Raw genomic sequence first — 24,710 nt, 5'->3', positions numbered from 1 at the left:
GTAAATAGCCTAGTAGTCTATGAAAAAAAACTTGATGCAATTTTTTATCATTCGATCAAATAAATATTTACAGCCTCCCCGTAATATTTATTAGGCTAGTCGTTATCAAAACCGGTCAGTATTTAATTTTAATTCATAAACAGCCCATTTTAACAGCCTGCAAAATGTAGCCTATGATTTCAACATAGTCTAAAGTTTTTTTTTCCTCGAGATTGCAAGTAGTCAAAGGTACACTTGTAATTGCAGCTCATCACTCCATGAAGCATCGCACATCAGTTTGTGAGTCACAGGCTGCTGCTCTAGTTTCTGAAGGGTGGAGAAGCGCAGTGATTGGTAAATAGCAGCGCTCTATCGGGCCAATCCAAATGTGAACATCATAAGTGTACACTCAGGGAGTGGTGAGCCTGCGTCATACCTTCAGTTTTCCTTCTCACTCCTAATCTCGTTTTGGCTTAGTAAATAGTTTATTGTACGTTTACTAAGTGGGAAAATCCAAGCGGAAAAGGTGCTACCGCAAAGCGGAATTTTTTGATCATACACGCACCGCGGATTAATTGACAGGGAACAGGGATTATTCAACAGGGAGAGCAGCCGAAGAAAAGTTATAGAAGAATTTCATAGATATTTTATTTTAGCAAAAAAAACAAATATTTTTTTCCCCACCGGAATATCATCCCCAGGCTGTCCATCTTCCTTGAGAGGGGAGCGCTTGATGTCTGGGTTTCCGCGGTATGTCTGAGCCAGACACGATCCTTCACTCACGGGACGAGACGAGATGAGACAGCAGGTGCTCGCGCTCAGCGCTCTCGTGTTTCTCTGTGTACCTCAGCCAGTAACTCCACAAACACAAGAAGGTATACAAGTGTTTTACTCTCGTTTTAATTATATGTGTAATCGTTAAATGGCGTTATAAGAAACACTTGTGAATTACTATAGAACATGTCGTTGTCTCGCCAAACAATTCATCATGCGAGTTTAAAAATTAAGGGGTTATTTGATTTCCTTGTCATGGTTTATGCCCTTTATTACCCCCTGGTTTTAGCCCCTTTCCACCTGTTTAAATTTAATGAGTTGTTCCACCTATAAACTATAGGATGTAATCTGTACCTGGGTTGTTGACCAATAACAGACATTATCTTTTTTATGTTTACTTACTATTTATCTGTATAAAGGAAAGCAGGTGCTATGATTGGTCACACGTACGTTTTAAATCACCTTTTTGCTGCTCATTTAAATAGTCCTGTGGTGTGGCAAATGCATTTTTAAAAGCACTGTGTAGTCATTAATACTCAAATAATAAAAGTGCCATATAGACCTATATGTTTTGCACGAAGTTTAGCACTTTCTAAAGTCCAAGTGGGTTTGACTTTAGAAAGTCCAACCCACTTGGACTTTCTAGACATCGCCATTGACCATTACCCTATACTTTTTAAAATAAATTATCCTAAAAGGTGTTTAGTTTAACCATTTTGGGTTCCTCGAAGCACCTTTCAGTTCACTTTTTTTTTTCTGCATTTTTAATAATAAAGAACCTTTTTCCATTATAAAGTACCTTTTGTGCAAAGTAAAGTTACCATGAACTTTTCTTTTAAGAGTGATCAGGACTTAATTGTATATGAAAATTAGCAAGGGTGTATGAATGATTTGAGAAAGCATGTATGAGTGGGATGAGCTTGAACATTAATAATGTGGACATGTATGATGGCTAATGTGCCTTTACAGTAGGATTTTGTGTACTGAGTAATACTAATAGGAAATGCTTGTTCTTTTTTATGATCAACATTTTTATTCAGATTTAGATTCACATCAGAAACATATCACAATTCACAGTTCAAAAGAACTATGTACAAACACAGAAATGCTTGTTCTTTTAAATTACCCTAAACAGTTGCAAGGTTGTGAGTCATGTTGACTTGATGTATTGACACTCTTGAAATAATTAAAACAGCTTCAGGGCAAAAGGCTGTTTTTTCCCTCAGTAACTCTTTTTCCACAGACCATTAGCTTTAAGAACTATGATTCCCGTGATGGTCAACCCCAATCTCTTATTTTTGCCACCAATCACATTACATCACTGAGCTGAACAGAATAAGGTGTGTGACTATAGTGCCATATCATAAACCACTCTTTAATAACTCCTTTACAACCATGGCTTCAAAGTTCAGCCTCTTTTAAGCGTGCAAGAGGTTTGATAGAAAGGACTGGACTAAGTTAATAATGTAATCACCCTTTCCTTCCGGTGAGAGGAAGACTGGGAAGATTCTGAATGGTTGACATCTGCACTGACCTAAAAAAGCTCTCCTGATGGTGCAATATCAAATATTAAGATCCTGTAGGTGTGTTTATATAGACGAAGCCTCTTTTTTTAAAAAGTGAAATGCATCACTTCATTTAACAGATTTCCTAGTAAAAGGAATGACAGAAACTATGCATACGTCCCACTAACCGCCAAATGTAGTGGCCTCTGATTCGGAGCAGTCTGTACTTGCAAAAGTTGACATGAATAGGTGTGGATGTGTGTTTTGGAAGTTGTCTTTTTTTGTCTAATGCCGGCTCTTATTTCAGTTTGACACTAGTACTACTTTCATTTCTTTCTCCAAGTGTCTACTAATCTATCTTTGCTTTCCCTCATGGATTCTTTCATTCACCCTTCTTTTTTTATTTTTTTCTCTTGTTCTACCTGTCATACATGCTCAGTCCCCGCCCTGACTAAAGCTGTTAATGCTCTTTGAACTATAATCATTGTGCGCTGCTGGATTCTATTGTATGTTCCATAGAGGCCTCTGCTCTCTATCTGTGGTGCTGTTGACTTAAGATTACTCGTGTGAATGAACAGGACTCCATAAATCCATATATTATTAGCATCCAGACATTGTATGTGTGTGTGTGTGTGAATATGCATATGCTATCTAGACAATACCTGATATAACAGCAAATATGTACAAGTCATGTGGGTGTACACCTTTACACGTGCATGTCTGCATAGACTTTTGTATAAGGGTGTTTCTCAGATTTCATTTCATTATACTGGATAGATAATAGGGATGCACTGATTAAAATTCTGGCCAGTACAATAAATATTCAGCGTTGTGGCAGGTAAATATTAAAAACCTCTACTAATTTGTCTAAAAAAATTTTTTATCCATGTTGTGATGCTTAATAGAATTTATGCATTACAATATTATAATGTACAGTATGAAATATGGATAACTATTGATTTTGAGATCTGCTCAAGAATGTAATGACAAAAAAAAAGAGGTGGAAAGTCTTAAAAACGCTCTTTAAGAAAAAGTGCTCTCAAATATTAAAATTTCTGCTGTAATATTGCTGTAATGCAGTCAGGTTTTTTTTGACCTGGAAGAGACAAAAAAAAAAAAAACAGTACAGGAACCAAACTTTGCAAATGGGCCAAGACTATCAAAAGGCACATTTCCTTTTTTTAGATTTAAAAAAAAGAGAGAGAGAAAGAGAAGAAAAGAGTTTTGACCCGGGTATAAACTTAGGCTTTACACATCATGATGTTATGCACTTTCTTTTTTTACATCTTGAGTTTTTTTTTTTTTTTTTTACATCTGTGAGATTATGAGTACATCTATTTAGCCTTTCCAATATCTTGCACACACTTTTGTAAATTAATTTTGTTGGTAAACATGAATATGCATGCCTATTGATGAACCATTGCAGCATGAAAAAATAGTACCGGTAATAAATAGTAAGAGTAATATTAATTTTGTTTTGTTTTGTTAAAAAATAAATATGTATCTGACCCAGAAATGCAAGAACTGTACAGTATGCAGATTTTTGGAATGCATTATATGGGTTAAGATAGCACTTAAAAATATCAAAAGTCATCTAAAATTTAAGAATATGCAGAAAAGAGAATATACAATTAAATGTCTAATATTGGTCAGTAAATATCCAATATCAACTGCTACCAATCAAAAGTCACCTTATAGTCCAAATAAATTGTGCATACATTCAAACTCAACTGATAAAACCACTTGAGCCAATATATAACTTGTATTGCAGAAACTAGAAATAAAAGGCCACATTTATAGATATAACACCATTTAAGATGTTTACAAAGTGCGTCCATTGTAAATTTGCTCTTTTATCTAAGACAAACATGCAGAATTTGCATGCAGAATAGTGCAGATGTGTAACCGAAACCCATGTGACAGCACTTCCTGTAAGCGGCACATTTTTATGCATTCCCAGAACACATGCTACTATAGCTCTTCCCCTCCAGCCTCATTCCTGTGACTATCAGACGGGCAGGCGAGTGTGTTTGACTGCTGTAGTTGTAGTCACTCAGTGGTGTGGTGTTACACATTTTGGGAGGCAATAACGTATAGAATGGAGCAGTGTAGAGGACAGCGGCCACTCTTAGATTATGTCCTTATGTCCCCCTCTCCGGACTCCCCCTCCTCTTGATAGAGTGCTACGCTCACACTCATCCTATTGTCTGGTTGTATGATCTCAGCCCTGCACAAACACACACACACACACACACACAGAACCACTGTCAATCACAGCTACACATTAACAGAGCCACACATTTATAGCTAAGTGACAATACTGCGCTTTGTTCATTAATAATGCCTCTCTAGATCTCATAGCCAGATTCAGCCTTAGGCCCCAGACATGTAGCTGAACATTACATTATGCCAGTCTCGGAAATATACCATTCAACCCCTCGCAAAATACGCCCACAATGCACACTAGGTTCCCTTGGCTCTCGGGCAGTTGCCAGCTCCCAACATTTAAAGATTTTTTTGTTCTTCCTGAGTGTTCTTTGCACACAATTAATATTTTATAGCAACGCTATGATGGATGGGTTTATTGAATGTGAACGCACGCAGGTTCACCAGCCAGAACTTGCTGTGTACATATTTGTGGCTGGCTCGTCCCACCTCTAAGGGCTGATTTGCAAAATTCTGCTCTACAAAGGCAAAATGCCGTAACTACAGATTTTGTCAAAATTGAGTTAAGAAATTGGGTCTCTGTGATCTGTGTTGTGATGGACAGGTTTGACTCAGATTCTGAGAAAAGGCCTTTAGCTGGATGGCTTCCATTCTCTCTTCATTTTTTACAGACTGAAGATGTGTTTTACTAAAACAAAAGCTGTACTGAATTTAACCTGGAATATTCTTGCTATAACTTGAACATAGCCAAGATTAGTTTATCGTCATGTCTTACAAGACCAGAATCTCAAAACTGTTCAAATCTTTTGCAGTGCATGCTGGGTAGCCTCAAATGCCACAGTATAAAAAGTGATACACAGACTGTCAGTTAAGTAATGTGCTCATGATGAACAATCCTCTGTAATGCCACTCTGCAGATGCACTGCAGTACACTCAAGAGTTATGGCTTAAGGGTCATGGAGACCCTTGTGTATTTTATGGATGGGGTGAAGGGAGAGAGAGCAAGAGAGAGAGACTTTTCTATCAGTTGTCATGTTTCTCTGTCACCTCGGGCCAATAACCCTGGATTCCATCTCTGTCTGAAGCTGTTTCCCACTATTATGTTCTTGTCTTTTTAAGTCTGTTTGGGGACTTTCAGTTGTCTTGTACTACATGCTGACCTGCAGCTTCTCGGCAACCTCTGACCTTGCCCTCATTATGTTAATGACCTTGTGTTGTGGCCACTGCATGAAGTCCTTTGTGTGTGCTGTGAGTGGACGCCTTGTGTGGAACTGGCCACTTCAAAAGGACTATATTTGTGTACAGAGGTTTCTTCGGCATCTTGCAAGAACAGTCTAATATATTTGTGCTATTTACAAATAGATGATCAAACTGACAATTCAACTGATCAGTGATTTACAAAAGATTATCAGCCTATATATTTAAATGGGTTATCACAAAGAAGTATTCTGGGCTATTTACTACTTAATATGTCTATCGACAGCATAATTTGATTCAGCTTTTGGTTTGTAAATGGAAAATGCATGTAGAGTAATCAGGGGCTTAAGATAACCAGAGGCCCCTGGGCTACAGCATTACGGTAGGCCCCCTACCCTAGATTTTTTATTTTGTTTTAGCTTCTTGGCAATTATTTTTGTTTCATTTTGAATTTTTCTTGTTGACGTGCCAGTTAACTTTTACAGCACTGTTCTGCTTAAAGGGGTCAGGTAAGGGGCGTTACATTTCCGACGAGTGCTTGCGGTGTTCGGCTAATCACAATGCACTGAGTCAGCTGGCCAATCAGAGCAGACTGCGCTTGTCGGAAGGAGGGACTTTGTTGAAAACGACGTGTTTGAGAGAGGCGGGGCATATAGGACCTACAATAATGTACAGTATTTGAAAAATAATGTGTTTTTTGAACATTAAAGCATGTCAACATATTCTGTTACACCAAATACACAAAATAATGATCTTTAAAAAAGCATCATATGACCCCTTTAAAATATGAATAAGTGAATATGCAAATTCACTCATTGCCAGAAGGTGGCACTTGTGGAGCAGCAGAATTATAACCTTTACATAAAGTAAACACTGTTATTACAGGCATAATACAGAGGCAATATGAAAAGAAAATGCCATCAAAATTTTCCTGGCCGAAATGTGAGTTTACAGGTATGATTTAAACACCATAAATTACACAAAATATTCATTGTTCATCGTTTGTAGATCGAAACAATCACTTGGCAAGTTGGCATAAATGTGGGCTATTTGGTGGTTGCTAATTGCGTTTTTATATTGAAACATGCCGTGCTCGCGTTTAATTAAACATCAGTGCATAAAGGCATGTACACAGAATAGCTCTCGTGCTAGGCTTCTTTACTATTGCATTGTGCATTCCGCTCACAGTATATCAGTGGAACATTCCAACAATACAAACTGTGTGGGGGAAACCTAAACACATCACCCATTCACTACATATACTACAAGCAGGGCATCACTGAAAATGAGTGTGTGAGTTTGTTTACAGAATGCTGTTGTCACTGCTGCAAACGCCCATATATACAAATAATTATTCGAAAAATATAATTTACCTGCAGCCAGTAGGCCCCTCCCAAGTGTAGGCCCCTGGGCTTCAGCCCGTTAAAGCCTGTGCGTTAATGTGCCCCTGACAGTAATACACTTGAACTGGCACTTGAACTACACATGTAGGCAATTGAGCAGTACCGTGACAATAATGATTCAAACACACAGTATTAACCTGGTTCATAAGCCAAAACTGAGGGCTGCGCTGACATTATTCTTTGTAATAAATATACTGATCAAAATTTTGTGGTCAGTAAGATTTTAAATGTTTTTAGAAAAAAGTATCTTAAGCTCACCAGTGATGCCAAAGCTGAATTTTCAGCTGCCATTACTCCAGTCTTCAGTGTCGCATGATGCTTCAGAAATCACATAATAAGCTGATTTGCTTTAAAAAAAAAAAAAAACATTTCTTATATTATCAATGCTGAAAACAGTTGTGCTGCTTAATATTTTTGTGGAAACTGTGATACATTTTTTCAGGATTTTGTGATGAATAAAAAGTTCAAAAGAGCAGCATTTATTTGAAATAGAATCATTTTATAACATTATAAATATCTTTACTTTCACTTTTGATCAATTTAATTCATCCTAGCTAAATCAAAGTATTATTTCTTTAAAATAAATTACAATATATGTTGTGACAGTAAATTGCTATTCAAATGACCCATAAACTCATATACAGCATAATTAGATCTCATTATTTTCTTTCCCCACCAGTTTGCACGGGCACCAAGAATGCGCTGAGCTCCACAGGCTCCCCTGTACAACACTACAACAACCTGAAGGAGCGCTACACTGGATGTGAGATCGTCATGGGCAACCTTGAGATCACACAGATGGAGAGTGACCTCGACTTCTCCTTTCTTGGAGTAAGATAATTTTTTATACATACTGTATATAATGGTTGATTTGGCCATAAGATAAAATTCTTATGTTATGCTTCTCTTTCAGAGTATCCGAGAGGTCACAGGGTACATCCTCATTGCTATGAACCAGTTCAGCAGGTTGCCGCTGGACCAGCTCAGAGTGATTCGTGGTAGCAGCCTGTATGAGAAGGAATGGGCCCTTTCGGTCTTCCATAATTTTGATAGTCACAGTGGCCTGGAAGATCTGGGCCTCACCAACCTCACAGGTGAGATTAAATGTGATTCAAAAGAATCAAAGATTGAAAGTGACAGATGTCACATTGAGTCCAGAATAAGTCATTTGTCCAAATAGAACATGAAACTGCCATGCAACATGCCACTGCAGAAACAGAAACAAAATGTCCTGCTACTCATTGGTTGAGAATAGTGATATAGGACAAAAACTCAAATTTAAATGCACTGAAAAAAATAATTGGTGATGGATTTATTTTGAAACAATCTTCAAACAAACATTACTAGTAAATTTCACAAATAATAACAAAGAAACAACAAGTAACACATTAAACATGTTTTTTTTTTAAGTACGAAGACTGAAGTTGTATTTTCTTTAAACGTAATCCAGTAATCATTTTTACAATGTGGAAGAGATTGTATCACTTGGATCATAAATGCTTCCTCAAATCATTCCTTTCTGTGGAGCATTTATGACCCATGTCTTGTAAAGTTACCTTCTCAAAACAAAATGATGTGACAGTGTGATTTGACATCAGTGATTTGAGGAAATGTGTAGGAGTGTTTAGGAATCTGGCACATTTGCATAGCACTGGCACACCCATGTCACTCCATAGAGCAAAATGCTATACAGACAGTCCCTCAAAAGAGCTTGAGCTTGGCAGAAGTGTGTCTGTGTGTTTTGTTGGTCACATCATTCAAACTCTATCACATGATTTGTTCAGACTCATCTGAGATGTTAGAAAAGGTGCACAGAAGGGACACATACTATACGTCTTGTGTTAGCTGAGCAGTTATTTGCACTTATCTGCACTTATTTGCAGATCTTCTGAGACATTTACAAGAACTAGAACAACCCCTCTTTAATTCTCTCTTGACAGTAAACTGAAACTTAAAATAACTCTTCACACTCAATATAGTACAGTTAAAGGGTTAATTCACCCAAAAATGAAAATAAGCCCACAAATTCCTAGGTGTATATGACTTTCTTCTTTCAGACGAATCCAGTCGGAGTTATATTAAAAATTGTCTTTGATCTTTCAAGTTGTTTAATGCCACTCAGCGGGTGTTGCATGCATCAGTCCAAAAGAAGTTAAATAAAAAGCACCCATCCATAAAAAAAAAGTGTCTCACACGGCTCCCGGGGGGTGAACAAAGGCCTCCTGTAGCGAATCGATACGTTTTTTTAAAGAAAAATATCCATATTTAAGACTTCAAACTTCAAACTTTGCTTCCTTTGATCCTATAAACATGCATTGGTTTTCGCGACACTCACCGGCGCATGCGCAGCACTGACCTCATACGTCATCCACCCCCGGAACTACTTCCGTGTAGGACTGTTGGCGCAAGCTACATTAAAGTGATTATTACGTTTTGAATATGGATATTTTTCTTACAAAAACGCATTGATTCGCTACAGGAGGCCTTTGTTCACCCCCCAGAGCCATGTGAGACACTGGGCGCTTTTTATTTAACTTATTTTGGACGGACGCATGCAACACCCACTGAGTGCCATGAAACAGCTTGAAAGATCAAAGATAATTTTTAATATAACTCCGACTGGATTCGTCTGAAAGAAGCAAGTCATATACACCTAGGATGACTTGAGGGTGAGTAATTTGTGGGTTTATTTTCATTTTTGGGTGAACTAACCCTTTAATAGACAATACTTTAGACAAGCACAAACAGGTGTTTGTTCCCCCTCTAGTGACGAACTGCTGCTACTTGGAGAGCGCCGAGCCACTGTGTGGTTATGTGCCGCCATCTTCTATACATCACATGTTCTGCCTTAAATGAATCAGACTTTCTTCATTGTGTACACAGAGATCTTGGAAGGAGGAGTACAGATTGTCCATAACAGGAATCTCAGTTATGCTCCATGGATCAACTGGTGGGACATTGTCAGAGACAGTGTCGCTCGCATCCAGATCCAGAACAACGGAAGAAGAGGTTTGTACATTCACACCTTGATTGGGTGGTTATTGATTGAGAATGTGAGATAGGTGAGTGTCATTCAATTATGTTTTGATATTCATGTCCAGAAAATGTTTTCGTCATGTACTCACCCCCATGTTGTCCCATCCTCGTATTGTTGTCTTTCTTCTGTAAAACACAATAGAAGATGTGAGGAAGAACATTTGAGCTGCGATTTACCATGTATGGAAAGTGGATGATGATGATGATTTGAAAGACAAAAGAGAGCCATTAAAAAATCATAAAAGTAGCTTAAAAGGCTTTCTGATGCCTTGTCAAATTTTACTTTATTTTTTTGTGAGGAACAAGAACCAATGGCATTAAATGCCAATGATGTCAGTGTTTCAAAATTGTTTTGAAACAAAAGCACAAAATCAGATAAAATGAGACAGTATGGGGTCCAAATGAGGGTCTCGTACTGATGACAAAATGTTTATTTTTGGGAGAACTATCCCTGTAATTTCATTTATTTAGATCATTGACCTCTCTGTGTGTTTCATAGGACCCTGTGATTCTGCGTGCAGAGAGTTCTGCTGGGGTCCACGTAAAGATCAGTGCCAGAAATGTGAGTAACTGAGATTCAGCTTTCAGTTTCTTTCAAAATTTCTCTACTTTCTTACTGACCCCAAATTTGTGAATTATAGTGTATCTTGTGTGATACTTTGCAGTTTATATTATTTAATAAATATCCTACTGCTATACAAAACCATACTAAGGTAATTTGTCTGTGTATATTTCAGTGACAAAAACAGTGTGTGCGCCTCAGTGTCATGGCCACTGTTTCGGGACCAACCCTAATGAGTGCTGCCACACAGAGTGTGCTGGAGGCTGCATTGGACCAAGAGACACAGACTGCTTTGTGAGTACTAGCACTATTGCCATTATACTCTAATTGCTCAAGACCTGCCACATCTATTGTAAGAGACAAATACAATGAAAACAAAACAAAGCATTATAACAAACTTTTCTCAGGCTTTTGACTCTGATACTCTCCCAACAGGCCTGTCGACATGTCAATCACTCAGGCGCCTGTGTCCCTCACTGCCCTTGGCCTCTGGTGTATAACCGACAGACCTTTCAGCTGGAGCCCAACTCTGAAGCCATGTATCAGTACGGTTCCATCTGCGTACCCAAATGTCCCGGTGAGTTACGAGCCATTAAACTCAGTTTACCACAGAGGAGAGTTTTACTAAAGCATGAGCCAGAAAATAAATAACCAGTTTCTGGGGAAATGGTGGCTTGGTGGATAAAGATAGCTGGTTTGAAACCTGGTGGAAAGGATGTATACGTTAGTAAATTATTGTAAATGAACTGTAAATGAACTCTGGGAGCATTCAGTGAGAGATTTGGATGATATGGCTCATTGACAGTGCATCAGAACTGCACTGACGTATCCATGGAAGACCATGAATAACATGGTAAACATGACACAAGTTTAAACAAATGCCAGATTTGAATGGTGCTACACCACTCCCCTTACTGTGTTGTACTTTTAGATTAAATTTGTGGCCGGAGAGTCCACAATTAACACTTGCCAAACATCACCTGCGTTGGCGTTGGAGAGTAAATAAAACACAGGAGAGATTGCTGGTGCCATTTTTAGGAATTGCAACATAATACATGGTTTTAAACCACAGTGATTGCTAGTCTTGAGCAACATCAAATCAAAGATACCAAAAGTATACTAAATAAAATGGACTTTTACTTTCCATTAAAAAGCATATTCAGAAATAAAATCAGACTCGGCCAATGGACTAAAACATAAACATATATATATATATATATATATATATATATATATATATAAATTATTCGTAAATAGTCTTTAAAATACATATAGTTTATAATATGAATTCTTTTTATTTATGGAAATTTTAAGTATATTTATGATATTTTTTTTATCTGACTTAAACAACATAATCAAATCACTGTCACTTACCATCAGAAGTATATACAGAAAGTCACAAAATCAAAAAACAAATAACCACTAAATAATTCCTTTTAAAAATGTCTCAAAATACATATATTTTTATCATTTTAATCATTTTTATTTATAGAAATGTTATGTATATATACGTATTTTTAAAGATATTTTAATAGAAATGATGCAAAATACACTTTCATGACAGGTGGCTCTTCTTTGAGAACTGTGTTTGTATATGATGCTGTAAAAATGGTAGTTTACAAAGCACATTAAAGAAAAAAGAGAATCTCATAGCTCTCTTAAGACACATAATGAAGAGTGCGATGTGTAGAATGGATGCCCTTTTCCTTGTATTTTTTTCAGGACACTTTATTGTGGATGGCAGTGCATGTGTGAGCAGTTGCCCTCCTGGGAAAAAAGACAAAAAGAAAAATGGCATTAAGCAGTGTGAACCTTGCATTGGCCTATGCCCCAAAGGTAAAGTGTCCATCTAACCGTTTTTTAATTTTATGGACCACAGCAGCTGAATGCAGTGTTTGCTTATGAGTCTTGAATAAGAGACAATTAATTTGGTGTCATGTGGTCCCTCAGATTTGTTCTCTTTCTCTGTGTAGTATGTGAGGGAACAGGAGCAAGTCATAGACAGACAGTGGACTCCAGTAACATAGACAGCTTTATCAACTGTACCAAGATCCAAGGAAGTCTACATTTTCTGATCTTAGGTATCAAAGGGTAAGACACACACATAAACACTCTTTGATAAGCTCTTTCAGACTTGAACAACACTGTGCCATAAACAGTCAGTGCTATATTCCAGACCTGGTAATGTCATCGAAATCTTTAATTAGGCTTTTACGTGTGATTCATTGGCTAATTCTAAGCTCAGGTTTTTTCACTGTCTTCACCAGCATTTCACATATTATTAACTGATGAATAAACAGAGCTGATTGATGAGCGGCCACAGGGAGTCCATTACTGAAATTGTTTATGCTAATATCCACTCTGTTCTTATTTTGCAGAGACGTCTATCATAACATACCACCTCTGGAGTCTGAAAAACTCAAAGTGTTTAACACTGTCAGAGAAATTACTGGTATGCTAATTATTTTAGGCTTAAACTGATTGCTCTCTGTTTATGTTCTTGTTGCTGTAGTTTTTGTTACGTCATTCTTCGTCATGTTGTGACTCAGCGGTGTGTGTGTGATTTGTAGGAATTTTGAACATTCAGTCTTGGCCCGATGAACTCAGCGATCTGTCTGTTTTCTCCAGTCTCACTACCATTCAGGGAAGATCTCTACACAAGTAAGACTGAGAGTGTGTAGGAGTTTGTGTTTTATATATGTTCGCAGGGTCCAATATTAACTTTTTGCCACACATGCAAATTCATATGGGTGAATTATTATGAATATGTTTTATTGGCCATGAAAATGTATATACTGCAGTATTGTTATTACAAAAAAAGATGTTATTTTTTTACTTGTATTGTTCAATACTGATGCACACAACGTTCGGGGTCAGATTTTAAAAATTTGTATTTGAAAGAAGTGTCTTATGCTCACCAAGACAAAAAACAGTAAAAACAGTAGTATTGTGAAATATATTTATATTATGCTTATATTTTAATTTATTTTAAAATGTAATTTATTCCTGTGATGGCAAAGCTGAATTTTCAGCATCATTACTCTAGTCTTCAGTGTCACATGATCCTTCAGAAATCATTCTAATATGCTGATTTGGTGCTCAAGAAACATTTCATATGATTAGCAATATTGAAAACAGTGTTGCTTAATATTTTTTGTGGAAACTGAGTCATTTTTTTTTTTATTGAAAGTTCAAAAGAATGGCATTTATTTGAAATAAAAATAGAAATCTTGTACATTTAGAAACATTATGTCTTTATTGTCACTTGATCAATTTTTTGATCAATTTAATACATCCTTAATGAATAAAAGTATTAATTTCTTAAAAAAAAAAAATCTCACTGATCCCAAACTTTTAAATGGCAGTGTATATATTAGACAATATTGAATATCTAATTGTTTACACTCATTTGCTATTTGTATACACTCCTTTTACCACCATCTAATGCTCACTTAAAGTAAAACGTTCTCAAATTTAATTAGTCTCAAAGAGTACATCTCAAAATAAATATCCATTTTTCTTAATGTAAATTATAATGTTGATGCCTAAATTTACTTCAAGAATTTAAAAAGTTTGATTTTAGTTTTTAGCATTTTTTTTTTTATTTGTTTCGACAAAATAGTATAGAATTTTAATATCATTCATGGGTTGTCATGGTAATTTTGGACCTTGTGTGTGTGTGCATGTGCAGCACATCAGTCATTATTTTGTGTGTCATTTCCCAGTCACATCCCACTCACACACATCACTTAGTGTTTTAATGCTTTTTAATCCTGCAGTGTTTAACATTGTTTGTGTGTCTCACCATTGTTTTCTTGTGTTCCCTGTGATTATATGTTACTCCCCTCATTCTCCACATGTGCTTATGTCTGTCCCGCAGCCCCAAGAGGTATGTACTCCCTGCAACCTGCAAAACTAACTGTCTGAGAACCGGTATTTCTGTACTGCTCTCTCTCTCAATCACATGCACAAACATTGTCTTTTTCCTGCTGTGGGTTCCAAGTAATGACGGCAATATTCCTGATGGGTTGTGAAATGTTTCCGTAAGGATAAGAGGGGCATGTATGAGCAAATATTCAGGGTCATGAATGGTTCATCTACTTTCGTTTTATGATCTGGCACGGGTGCTTATATTTAAGTTCTCAAGGGAAATCACTGTGGATCTGTCCCTTCCTTCATTCATTTTCCTATTTCTCATTTATTTCATCCTCTCCATTAGGCCCTTCTCTTTGTTGGTGATGAAGATTCCCTCGCTCACGTCTCTGGGACTGCGTTCCTTGCATGAGATCAGCGATGGCAGTGTGTACATCACTCAGAATAAAAACCTGTGTTACCATCACACCGTCGACTGGAGCCAGATCGTCACCGGTAACCGTGATAATGACATCAAGGACAACAAACCCCAGATCAAGTGTGGTAAGTTAAGTTTCCCCCTAACAGGAGAATGCATACTACTTGTTTCACATATGTATGTTATTATTTTGTCGTCCATCGTTAACATGTACACAAACAATCTTTTGCTTTGCATGTCTGTGTTCATGTAAACAGAGGAAGAGGGCCATGTGTGTGACCCACTGTGCTCAGCAGCAGGATGTTGGGGCCCGGGGCCTGAGCAGTGTTTGTCATGCAGGAACCACAGTCGGCATGGCACCTGTGTATCCCACTGCAACCTCTACTCTGGGTCAGTGTGTTTTGTAGATTTACTATAAGTTTATTGAAAGTTGGGTCAGTGTCTGAAGGACTCTGTGTGTCCACAGAGAGCCACGGGAGTATGCAACAGAGAATGGAGAGTGCCTTGCTTGTCACCCTGAGTGTTTACCCCAAAATGGGAAACAAACATGCCAAGGAAAAGTATGCAACATTTTTATTTAGCCTTTTCTTTCTTTCATTTTGCTTTAGCTGTCCACGGGGGCCCATTTCAGTGTCATTATCATTGTTATTTTCATTCATTGAAATAAAACGGAAATAAAATATAAATATTAGACAAAAAAATGTCAGTTGCCAATATTTCTCATTTTTGTTGAAATAAAATGAACTAAAGTAGAAAATAAAATAAAAATGACAAAACCAAATAACAAAATAACTAAAAATTAAATTCAAATTAAAAGCTCATTCAAAATATTACAATATTAAATACTAATAGTATATAAATAATACTAAAATAACACTGGTCCAAATGTGGCACTACATATTTATTTCAGAAATAATTTTTCTCATCTTAAAATAAAATAAAATAAATATTGACTGATTATTTTTGAAATTGTGATTCTCAAGTCATTTTGTCACATTTGGGGCCCCATAGCTTTCTCCCTCTCTCATCTGTATAGATTTAATTTGTCAGTCTGTAAATCCATTTTAGGCATGAATCAACTCTTTTAAAAACTTGAAAGGTCAGATACAAGTTCCTGTGCGCAAGTCATATCCTAGCTTTTGTAGTCTATAAAATAACGCAGTGTGTGTATATCCTCTTTTAGTTAGATTTTACCCAGCTTAGAGGAAAATAGCTCAGATTTTCCCCGGCTTAGATCTGCTGTTCATGTGGTTTGTTTTCTTAAACTTTATAATGTCCAAGTCTTTGTTTTTAACAGTGCCTATTTGACACATTTTTAATCAACCTCTCACATCTTTCTTACTGTGTATGATAGTGCTAGAGGGTGTTATGATAATAATGTAAACAAAACTATTTTACGATAAAAAAATCCAACCCACTCACTCTCTGTGTAATGTCTGCATGTTCGCTTGATTACAGTAACCTGCCAGACAGGCTTTGCAGGCTCTTTGCTTCAGAACTGTTCATTGTGCAATACATCACTTTTAACAGTGACTTAATAAAAGAAATTCATGCAAACTGTTTGTCTTAGGTGCTTAGTGACAGGAATACATGTTCTACTAATAAATATCTTATATAAGTTGTCTTTCTTTTTTTGTGCATCAGGGTGCTGATCAGTGTGTAACATGTTCGAACCTGATGGATGGCCCTCACTGCGTTTCTACTTGTCCTAATGGAGTGAACGGGGAAAAGGGTCAGACCATATTTAAATATCCTAATGCAGAAGGTCATTGTAAGCCCTGTCACCTTAACTGCACAAGAGGGTAAGTCACGCTAAAACTAAACTAATGTGTCTAAACAGATGTCAGTTCTAATTGATCATTCTAATGGTTACCCGAGAACGCAGTGGACGAAATGAAACATTCATTTGTGGTTATTTTGCCCCCTCACCAGATGCACAGGCCCTGCACTCACAAACTGTATAGAGGTTGACAGACTTGTGAACAGGTTAGTAGTGCCCTCTTCTGGTTACAATTAGAAAGTACAAACGTTGTCAGATGTAACTCAGATGTAAGCATCAATTATGTTTTCCTTAACCAAACACCTTCCTAATAGTTCTCAGATCGCAGGTATAGCAGTTGCTGTGTTTGCTGGTATCATCGTGCTCCTGGCACTGTTTGTGCTTGGTATGCTGTATCACAGAGGCCTGGTCATCCGCCGCAAAAGAGCACTAAGAAGGTACCTGGAGAGTGGTGAGGTGAGCCATTTCATCTGCTTAAATACAATGCTCTTTACTTAACCTACATGAAAGTAAAAATAAGGTTCCATGCATTTTTAAAATACAGTGATTTATCTTTACAATCTATATAATAGGTAAGACTTTTTTTAATATGAATACATGCTTTTGTAATTACAATAAGGTTTCATTTGTTAACTTTAGTTAACCACATTAGTAAACATGAACTAAAAATGATTAATACTTTTACAGCATTTACTACTCTTAGTAAATGTTAATCAAAATTTGTATCTGTTACATTAGTTAATGTCCTGTGAACTAACATGAACGTGAACATTGTTATATTAACAAAGGTTAATAAATGCTGTAAAAATGCATTGTTCATTGTTAGAGCTTGTTAGTTAATACATTAATCAGTGTTAAAAATTAGAATGTACTGTAAAGTGTACATTACTTTTATTAAGAAGAACATATTAAATTGATCAAAAGTGACTGCAAAGTAATAGTAAAGTAAATGAGTAAAAAGCAATTGTCTTAAAAAGAAAATGTCTTAAGTGATGAATCAAGGTTTCCATAAAAATATTAAGCAGCACAACTGTTTTCAACATTGATCATAAAAAGAAATGTTTCTTCTACACCAAATCAGCATATTAGAATGATTTCTGAAGCATCATGTGACACTGAAGACTGGACTGACTGGCTGCTGAAAATTTTGCTTTGCCATCAAAGGAATACGTTTTATTAAAAAATATATTCAAATAGAAAACATTTCTTTAAAGTTGGCGAGCATAAGAGATTTATTTCGAAAACATCAATAACAAATCTTAAAGGCCCCAAACATTTGTACATATACAGTAGCAAAGCTTGTCTAGTGATACAGAATTAATATTGTATTGTATTAATACTGAGTAACTGAGTAAACATTGCCTCCAGAAAGTATTTGTGATATTCAGACATTTTTAACTGCCATAGTTTCCAAAAACTGTTACTTCCTTGGTTGTCTATATTATATGATGCAAATTTCCTCCTGTCTCCACACAGAGCATGGAGCCGCTGGATCCAGGAGAGAAGGGGACAAAAGTGCATGCTCGCATCCTAAAACCACAAGAGCTGCGAAAGGGCAAACTCCTGGGCTACGGAGTCTTTGGCACTGTGAATAAGGTTGGAATGACTCCCGCATTAAGTTTGCCTTTGCGAAACTCCGTTACCTGTTCTCTGAACTGTGATTAAGTTTAAGTGACTTTATCCTCAGGGCTTTTGGATTCCTGAAGGAGACTCTGTAAAAATCCCTGTGGCTATAAAGACCATCCAAGACCGCAGTGGCCGGCAGACCTTCACAGAGATTACTGATGTGAGACATTAGCTTGCAATAATGTACACTCATACATGTGTTGCTTCACGCCTTCATAGTGATTTTTCACCTGTCTGCAGCACATGCTTGCGATGGGAAGCCTGGATCACCCGTATATAGTGCGTCACCTTGGGATCTGTCTGGGTACGAGTCTGCAGCTGGTCACCCAGCTCAGTCCTCACGGATCCCTGCTGCAACACCTTCGCCAACACAAAGACAGTCTGGATCCTCAGCGTCTGCTCAACTGGTGTGTGCAGATTGCAAAGGTGAGATGACTGAGATGAGAAATAGCATGTAACACAAAACGTATTGGTACGTAATGTTTATACACAACATCTGTATCTGTATGTATCTTTAGGGAATGTATTATCTTGAGGAGCACTGCATAGCCCATAGGAACCTCGCTGCACGCAACGTGCTACTCAAGAGTGAATACATAGTACAGATCTCAGACTTTGGGGTGGTAGACCTGCTGTATCCAGATGATAAGAAATATGTGTACAGTGAACACAAGGTAATTTACAGATTAAACTTCTGAAATAAGATATATACACTACCGTTGGGTTTGGGGTTGGTACGATTTTTTTTGTTTGTGTTTTTGAAAGAAGTGCCTTAGGCTCACCAAGGCTGCATTTATGTATTTAAAAACAGTAAAATAGTAATACTGTAACATTATTATAATTTATACAAGTCTTTTTACTTTTTTAAATTTTAATATATATTTAAAAATGCAATTTTTGATGGCAAAGCTGAATTTTCAGCATCATTACTCCAGTCTTCATTCTCACATGATCCTTCAAAAATCATTCTAAAATGCTTATATCTTATTATTCTCAATGTTGAAAACCGTTCTGCTCCTTAAATATTTTTGTGGAAACCGTACTCCCCCCCCAGGATTCTTTGATTATTATAGAAAGTTCAAAGGAACAGCATTTATTTGAAAATATAATATTTTTGTAACAATGTAAAAGTCCTTTCTGTCAGTTTTGATCAATTTAATGCATTCTTGCTGAATGAAAGTATTAATTTCTTTAATAAAAAAGCCTTTCAACAATAGTGTATAGTTAAAAAATATTTTTTTAAACAAATATGTGAAATTAATATAAAATGTTAATGCAAAATGTTCATATAAAATGTATGTGTGTATATTATATATATATATATATATATATATACACACTGTATATATATATATATATACAGTGTGTGTATATATAAAGAAACAAGTAGATAGAATAGAAAAAGAATAGGGAACTAGTGTTAGAGGGTCATTTTTTATAATAAATAAAAAGAAAACAAGCAGTTAGAGAACAAATAGAGAGTGCAAGTGTTAGAAGATGAAGTGTGTTTTTTTTAAATAAAAAAAGTAAACAAATAGATAAAATAGAATTAGAATATACTGTATATATATTCTCACACCACCTAGCGAAGGGGGTGATAATTTGTTATTTTTATGAGAAATAAGTGTCATAAAAAAGCATCATCTGTTGAAGTTTCTGATGTTTAAAGATGGTCTCTTTTTCAGATGCCAATAAAATGGATGGCATTAGAGAGTATCCTCTTCAGAAGATACACTCATCAGAGTGATGTGTGGAGCTACGGTGAGTCTCAGTGCTGTTGAATATCAAGTGTTTGATTTTGTTTAGTTGTTTGAAGTTCTTCTTTCTTATTCCAGGGGTGACTGTATGGGAAATGATGTCATATGGAGCTGAGCCATATGCATCCATGCATCCTCATGATGTGCCAGGTCTATTGGAGAAAGGAGAGCGACTGGCTCAACCACAAATCTGCACCATAGATGTCTACATGGTCATGGTCAAGTGTAAGGCAGATGCTTGACACATTTGGGAAACATTTCATGATTTTATAAAACTTTAAAAAAGCACTGAATATCTTTATAAACACATTTTTAACAAGGGATGTACAATATTAGATTTTTGTCGATATCCAATATCGAATTTCAAATCATTTTGGTCGAAAGCCGATGCGGATACAGACATATATTTCCTTTTGTTTTGAAACAAGACCAAGTCTCTCCTGTGCAGAAATTTTTAATTTTGGTTAGTTTTGAGCAAAAAAAAATATTTTTTAGAACTAATAAACATTATTAAAGTTATTTTTTAATGAGAGTACATTGAAAGCTTTGAAAATAACTATAATATATATATATTTTTTTTATTATTATTATTTTTTTTTTTTTAATTATTATTATTATTATTATTTTTTTTTTTCCCAGACAAAAATGATAAAAGCCATGATGTTTATTTACTGAAGTGGTATTCAGGAACTGTGAATAAATTAATTATAATGTATTATAAATAATAATAATAATATCACGGCTATAATAACATCCTAAACAAACAAAAAAGAGATTACCTTAGATAAAGATTGATTAATATGTACATATAATACTGGTCAAAAGTTTGGACACATTACTATTTGTAAGGTTTTTTAAAGAAGTCTCTTTGCTCATCAAGTCTGCATTTATTTGATCAAAAATACAGAAAAAAACAGTAATATTCAGCAAGGATGTGTTAAATTGATAAGTTATAGTAAAGAATTATATTGTTCTAAAAGATTTCTATTTTTTTACATTTTTAAACAACTTTTTAATCATCATAAAATCCTAAAAAATTCTCAGGCTATAAAATAAATATTAAGCAGCACAACTGTTTCTAACATTGATAATAAATCAGCATATTAGAATGATTTCTGAAGGATCATGTGACACTGAAGACTGGACTGACTGGCTGCTGAAAATTTTGCTTTGCCATCAAAGGAATACATTTTATTCAAAAAGTAATGACTGGAGTAATGATGCTGAAAATTCAGCTTTGTAATCACAGGAATAGATTATATTTTAAAGTATAGTAAAACAGAAAACCATTATTTTAAATTGTAATAATATTTTACAATATTACAATTGTTTTGATCAAATAAATCCAGACTTGATGAGCAGACATCTTTCAAAAACATTAAAAATAGTAATGTGTCCTAACTTTTGAGCTGTATAAGTAAAATTATACAACATGTCAAATGAAATGTTGTATAAATAAAAAGGTTAGGAATCATATTTGTTTTAAGTGCTTTTTATTGGGGGTGGGGGGGCCTCCAAATGTCTAGATCCGGCCCTGTTATCCTGCATCATTATTTTTAACCCCGCTATCCTCAGGCTGGATGATTGATGAGAATGTAAGGCCTACATTTAAAGAGCTCGCCAGTGAATTTACGAGAATGGCCAGGGATCCACCACGATACCTTGTGGTGAAAGTAAGAAATCAAGATTTTATTTGAAAATGTTCACTAGAAAGCAGGTTTGTGATTGCTTTAAACATTGATTTCTGTGTCATAATGTAGCCTCCTCAGAATTGCACTGGTGCAGATGAAAGCCACCAACGATATGTTAAAGGCTCTCATTTAGAGGCAAACTTGGAGGAGGATGATGATGATGATGAGGTATTGCAGGATGGGTTTGCTACTCCTCCTCTCCAGCTGTCAACAACTAGAAGTCATTCTCGCCTCCGCATGACCTCCTACAAGGTGAGATGTCTGCAATACACTTCAACAAACATTTCTTTCACGTTTACACTACCGTTTACACTAAGTTTGGATTCAGTAAGATTTCTTTTTTTTAATGTTTTTAAAGAAGTCTCTTATGCTCACCAAGGCTGAATTGATTTGATGCAGTAAAACATACAGTAAAAACAGTAGTATTGTGAAATATTATTACAATTTAAAATATATTTTCTATATTAATATATTTTAAAATGTAATTTATTCCAGTGATACAAAGCTGAATTTTCAGCAGTCATTACTCCAGTCTTCAGTGTCACTTCAGAAATCGTTCTAATATGCTGATTTTTTTTTCAGGATTCTTTGGTGACTAGAAAGTTCAAAAGAACAGCATTTAATTGAAATCATTTTTTTTCTCTCTCTCTTTTCAGGGCACCACAGAACACACAACACCAATAGGTTATCTCCCCATGACCCCAGGGGACGACCCTAGACAGGTCAGCTTTCGTATCATCTTATCATGTTAACTTGACTACAGCTATATATAACTTCAGGCTTTCAGCTCAAATGAACTTTTTTATTATGTCACAGTATGAACATGCATTAAATCAGGGGTTTCAAACTTTTTGGTGCCAAGGACCCCAATATATAATCCTCTTGCGAGAATTCCCTTTCATAAAATCTAAAGTCAGCTATATATTTTAATGCTAAAGACTCATTTATACTATGTAAGGGAAAGCAACATTAAATAATAGGCTTTTTATTACTTATGTTACTGTGGGAAAATATTAAGAAATATGATTTAAGATTTGAGAAACATTGGTATTAAAATGTAATATTAGATATTTTTAACAGTTAACTGTGACAGTCCTCCAAAAAAAAAAAAATATATATATTTGTTTTTGTACAGACCCTTGTTTGAAATCCACAGCATTAGATCACATTAGAAGACAGAATGTGAAGTAATCTATTTGTATTGTTCCCACACAGATGAGAGCCCAGAGGAGGAAGATGGGCTCAGTGAGGACAGAGTCAGAGTGCTCAGAAGGCAGGGGGACCATGGTGGACATTGAAATGGCTGAACTTAGTTCTCAAACAGGTAGTCTGCGCAGAGGTCGCAGCCGTATGGACAGTGCCTACATATCCAACGGCGTGTCTGTGGCCTCAGATCCGTTTTCCTCAGGTCTGGAGGGTGTAGACGAGGACCATTATGGATATGTGTTGCCCACAGAGAAAGGTAAACCAATACTGCACTCGCAGTTTTAGTCATTATTGAGACTCAACTGCGTGCCATTTTTATGACGCATATCTTCTCATTTAGCTTCCAGAAGCACTGTTCCTTATGGAAGGGCATCCAGAAACTCCAAGAGTGCTCTCCCGCCACCAAAAACAGAAATACAAGAGTATGAGCTAATGAACAAACAGCCCCCTCAGCTTTCTACTTCACCCACAGACAGCACTGATGGTTCATCAGCACTGAGCAGCCCATCCTCCCCTGCTTCTCCTTACACATGCAGCATTTTACCACAGAAGAGAGACACTGACTCAACACAAACCGAACAGTCAGATAAGGGCACTAGTTCGTCTGAAGGAGACAGCGTGGAGTCTGCTGCTGCTGCTTGTGAATACGGTCTGGTTGGAACAGTAATGTGTACTGATGAGAACCAGTCAGAGAGCAGCCCTGTAGAGGAAGAGCCACCACAAGACGTGGTGGTTGAGTATGAATACATGGACATACGTACAGACATACATCAGCGAAACAGTCCCGCGAGCTGTCCAGATGAGGTGGTGAGTGACAGCAGAGAAGCGATTTACCAAAATGTAAGTGCAAGACATAGGCCTAAGGAGAATGAGGATTCTGATCTTACTACATGGCGCAGTGAATATGTGGACATGGAGGCATTTGGGAGAACTGACTCTGAGGACAGAGATCAGGCTGATTATCAGAACTTTCCAGTAAAGGGAAGACCTGTTGTGGGAGAGGAGCCACAAAAGACTGGTCTCAGATCCTTCCTAAAAGTGTGTGCTGGAATGGAGGCGCAAAACACTTCATTTGACAACCCGGACTACTGGCACAGCAGACTGTTCCACAAGCAGGATGCAGTTTGCACATGATTATTGACTTCAACTGACTAACATAAACAATGTGATGGATCAGTGGTGGAAACAGAATGGACTGACAAACCCAACAAGTTTCTAAGGACGTATATCTACCATGTGTTCAGAATTTGAACATATAAATTTATGCTTATGTGCCAACAAAATATTATACTTTATTATAGTATAAAATCACTTGTCTTGTTGAAGATTGGCCTACCTCCACTTGTTTGTTCAACTCCTGTGGTTTTGTATAGATTCATGTTTGTTTTTTAAGACGATTATCTTTGTGTACTCAATGAGGAACAAGCCTTTTTGGAAAAAAAAAAAAACAGTTATTGTATATTGATTTTTCTCTATCAGTAAAAGTAATCTTTCAAGTTTATTGTCTCCCATACTTAATTGTTATTATGCAAAAATATTTAGCTGTCACCAATGTTTTGTCAAACTAGAGTAGGACATTATATTTAAAAATATTTTAATCAAAAGTGTAAAAATCATTATATATATATATATATATATGACCTATGTTTATTTCACTTTTAGTTCTAGTAATTTTAGTACTTAATTTTTACCTTATTTCAGTTCATTGACGATCTATTTTAGATTAGAACATTTCTC

General features: G+C 36.2%; 1 protein-coding gene across 2 annotated transcripts; it reads left to right on the top strand.

The window, feature by feature from the left end:
* Nucleotides 1-414: 414 nt before the first annotated feature.
* Nucleotides 415-24,478, top strand: LOC107668345 (receptor tyrosine-protein kinase erbB-3-like). 2 transcript variants are annotated; one of them, XM_016460188.1, is made up of 29 exons: nucleotides 415-854; nucleotides 7,704-7,855; nucleotides 7,938-8,118; nucleotides 9,908-10,033; nucleotides 10,560-10,622; nucleotides 10,798-10,916; nucleotides 11,058-11,199; nucleotides 12,345-12,458; nucleotides 12,596-12,713; nucleotides 13,001-13,074; nucleotides 13,193-13,283; nucleotides 14,503-14,511; nucleotides 14,842-15,038; nucleotides 15,171-15,303; nucleotides 15,380-15,473; nucleotides 16,558-16,715; nucleotides 16,846-16,899; nucleotides 17,008-17,149; nucleotides 18,170-18,289; nucleotides 18,381-18,479; nucleotides 18,560-18,745; nucleotides 18,838-18,993; nucleotides 20,005-20,080; nucleotides 20,155-20,301; nucleotides 21,652-21,749; nucleotides 21,837-22,019; nucleotides 22,424-22,489; nucleotides 22,983-23,229; nucleotides 23,314-24,478. In XM_016460188.1, exons 1-29 carry the CDS (start codon nucleotides 776-778, stop codon nucleotides 24,105-24,107), a joined length of 4,218 nt encoding a protein of 1,405 aa, XP_016315674.1. In that variant the 5' UTR covers nucleotides 415-775; the 3' UTR covers nucleotides 24,108-24,478. The 2 variants fall into 2 exon arrangements, with proteins under 2 accessions (XP_016315674.1, XP_016315675.1); XM_016460189.1 differs by lacking the exon at nucleotides 14,503-14,511.
* Nucleotides 24,479-24,710: the final 232 nt, after the last annotated feature.

Source organism: Sinocyclocheilus anshuiensis, unplaced genomic scaffold, assembly GCF_001515605.1.
Source record: "Sinocyclocheilus anshuiensis isolate Anshui unplaced genomic scaffold, SAMN03320099.WGS_v1.1 scaffold3360, whole genome shotgun sequence".
Lineage (NCBI taxonomy): Eukaryota > Metazoa > Chordata > Actinopteri > Cypriniformes > Cyprinidae > Sinocyclocheilus > Sinocyclocheilus anshuiensis.
The sequence above is the reverse complement of the archived record's forward strand: the minus strand, read 5'-3'. Positions and strand labels throughout refer to the sequence as shown.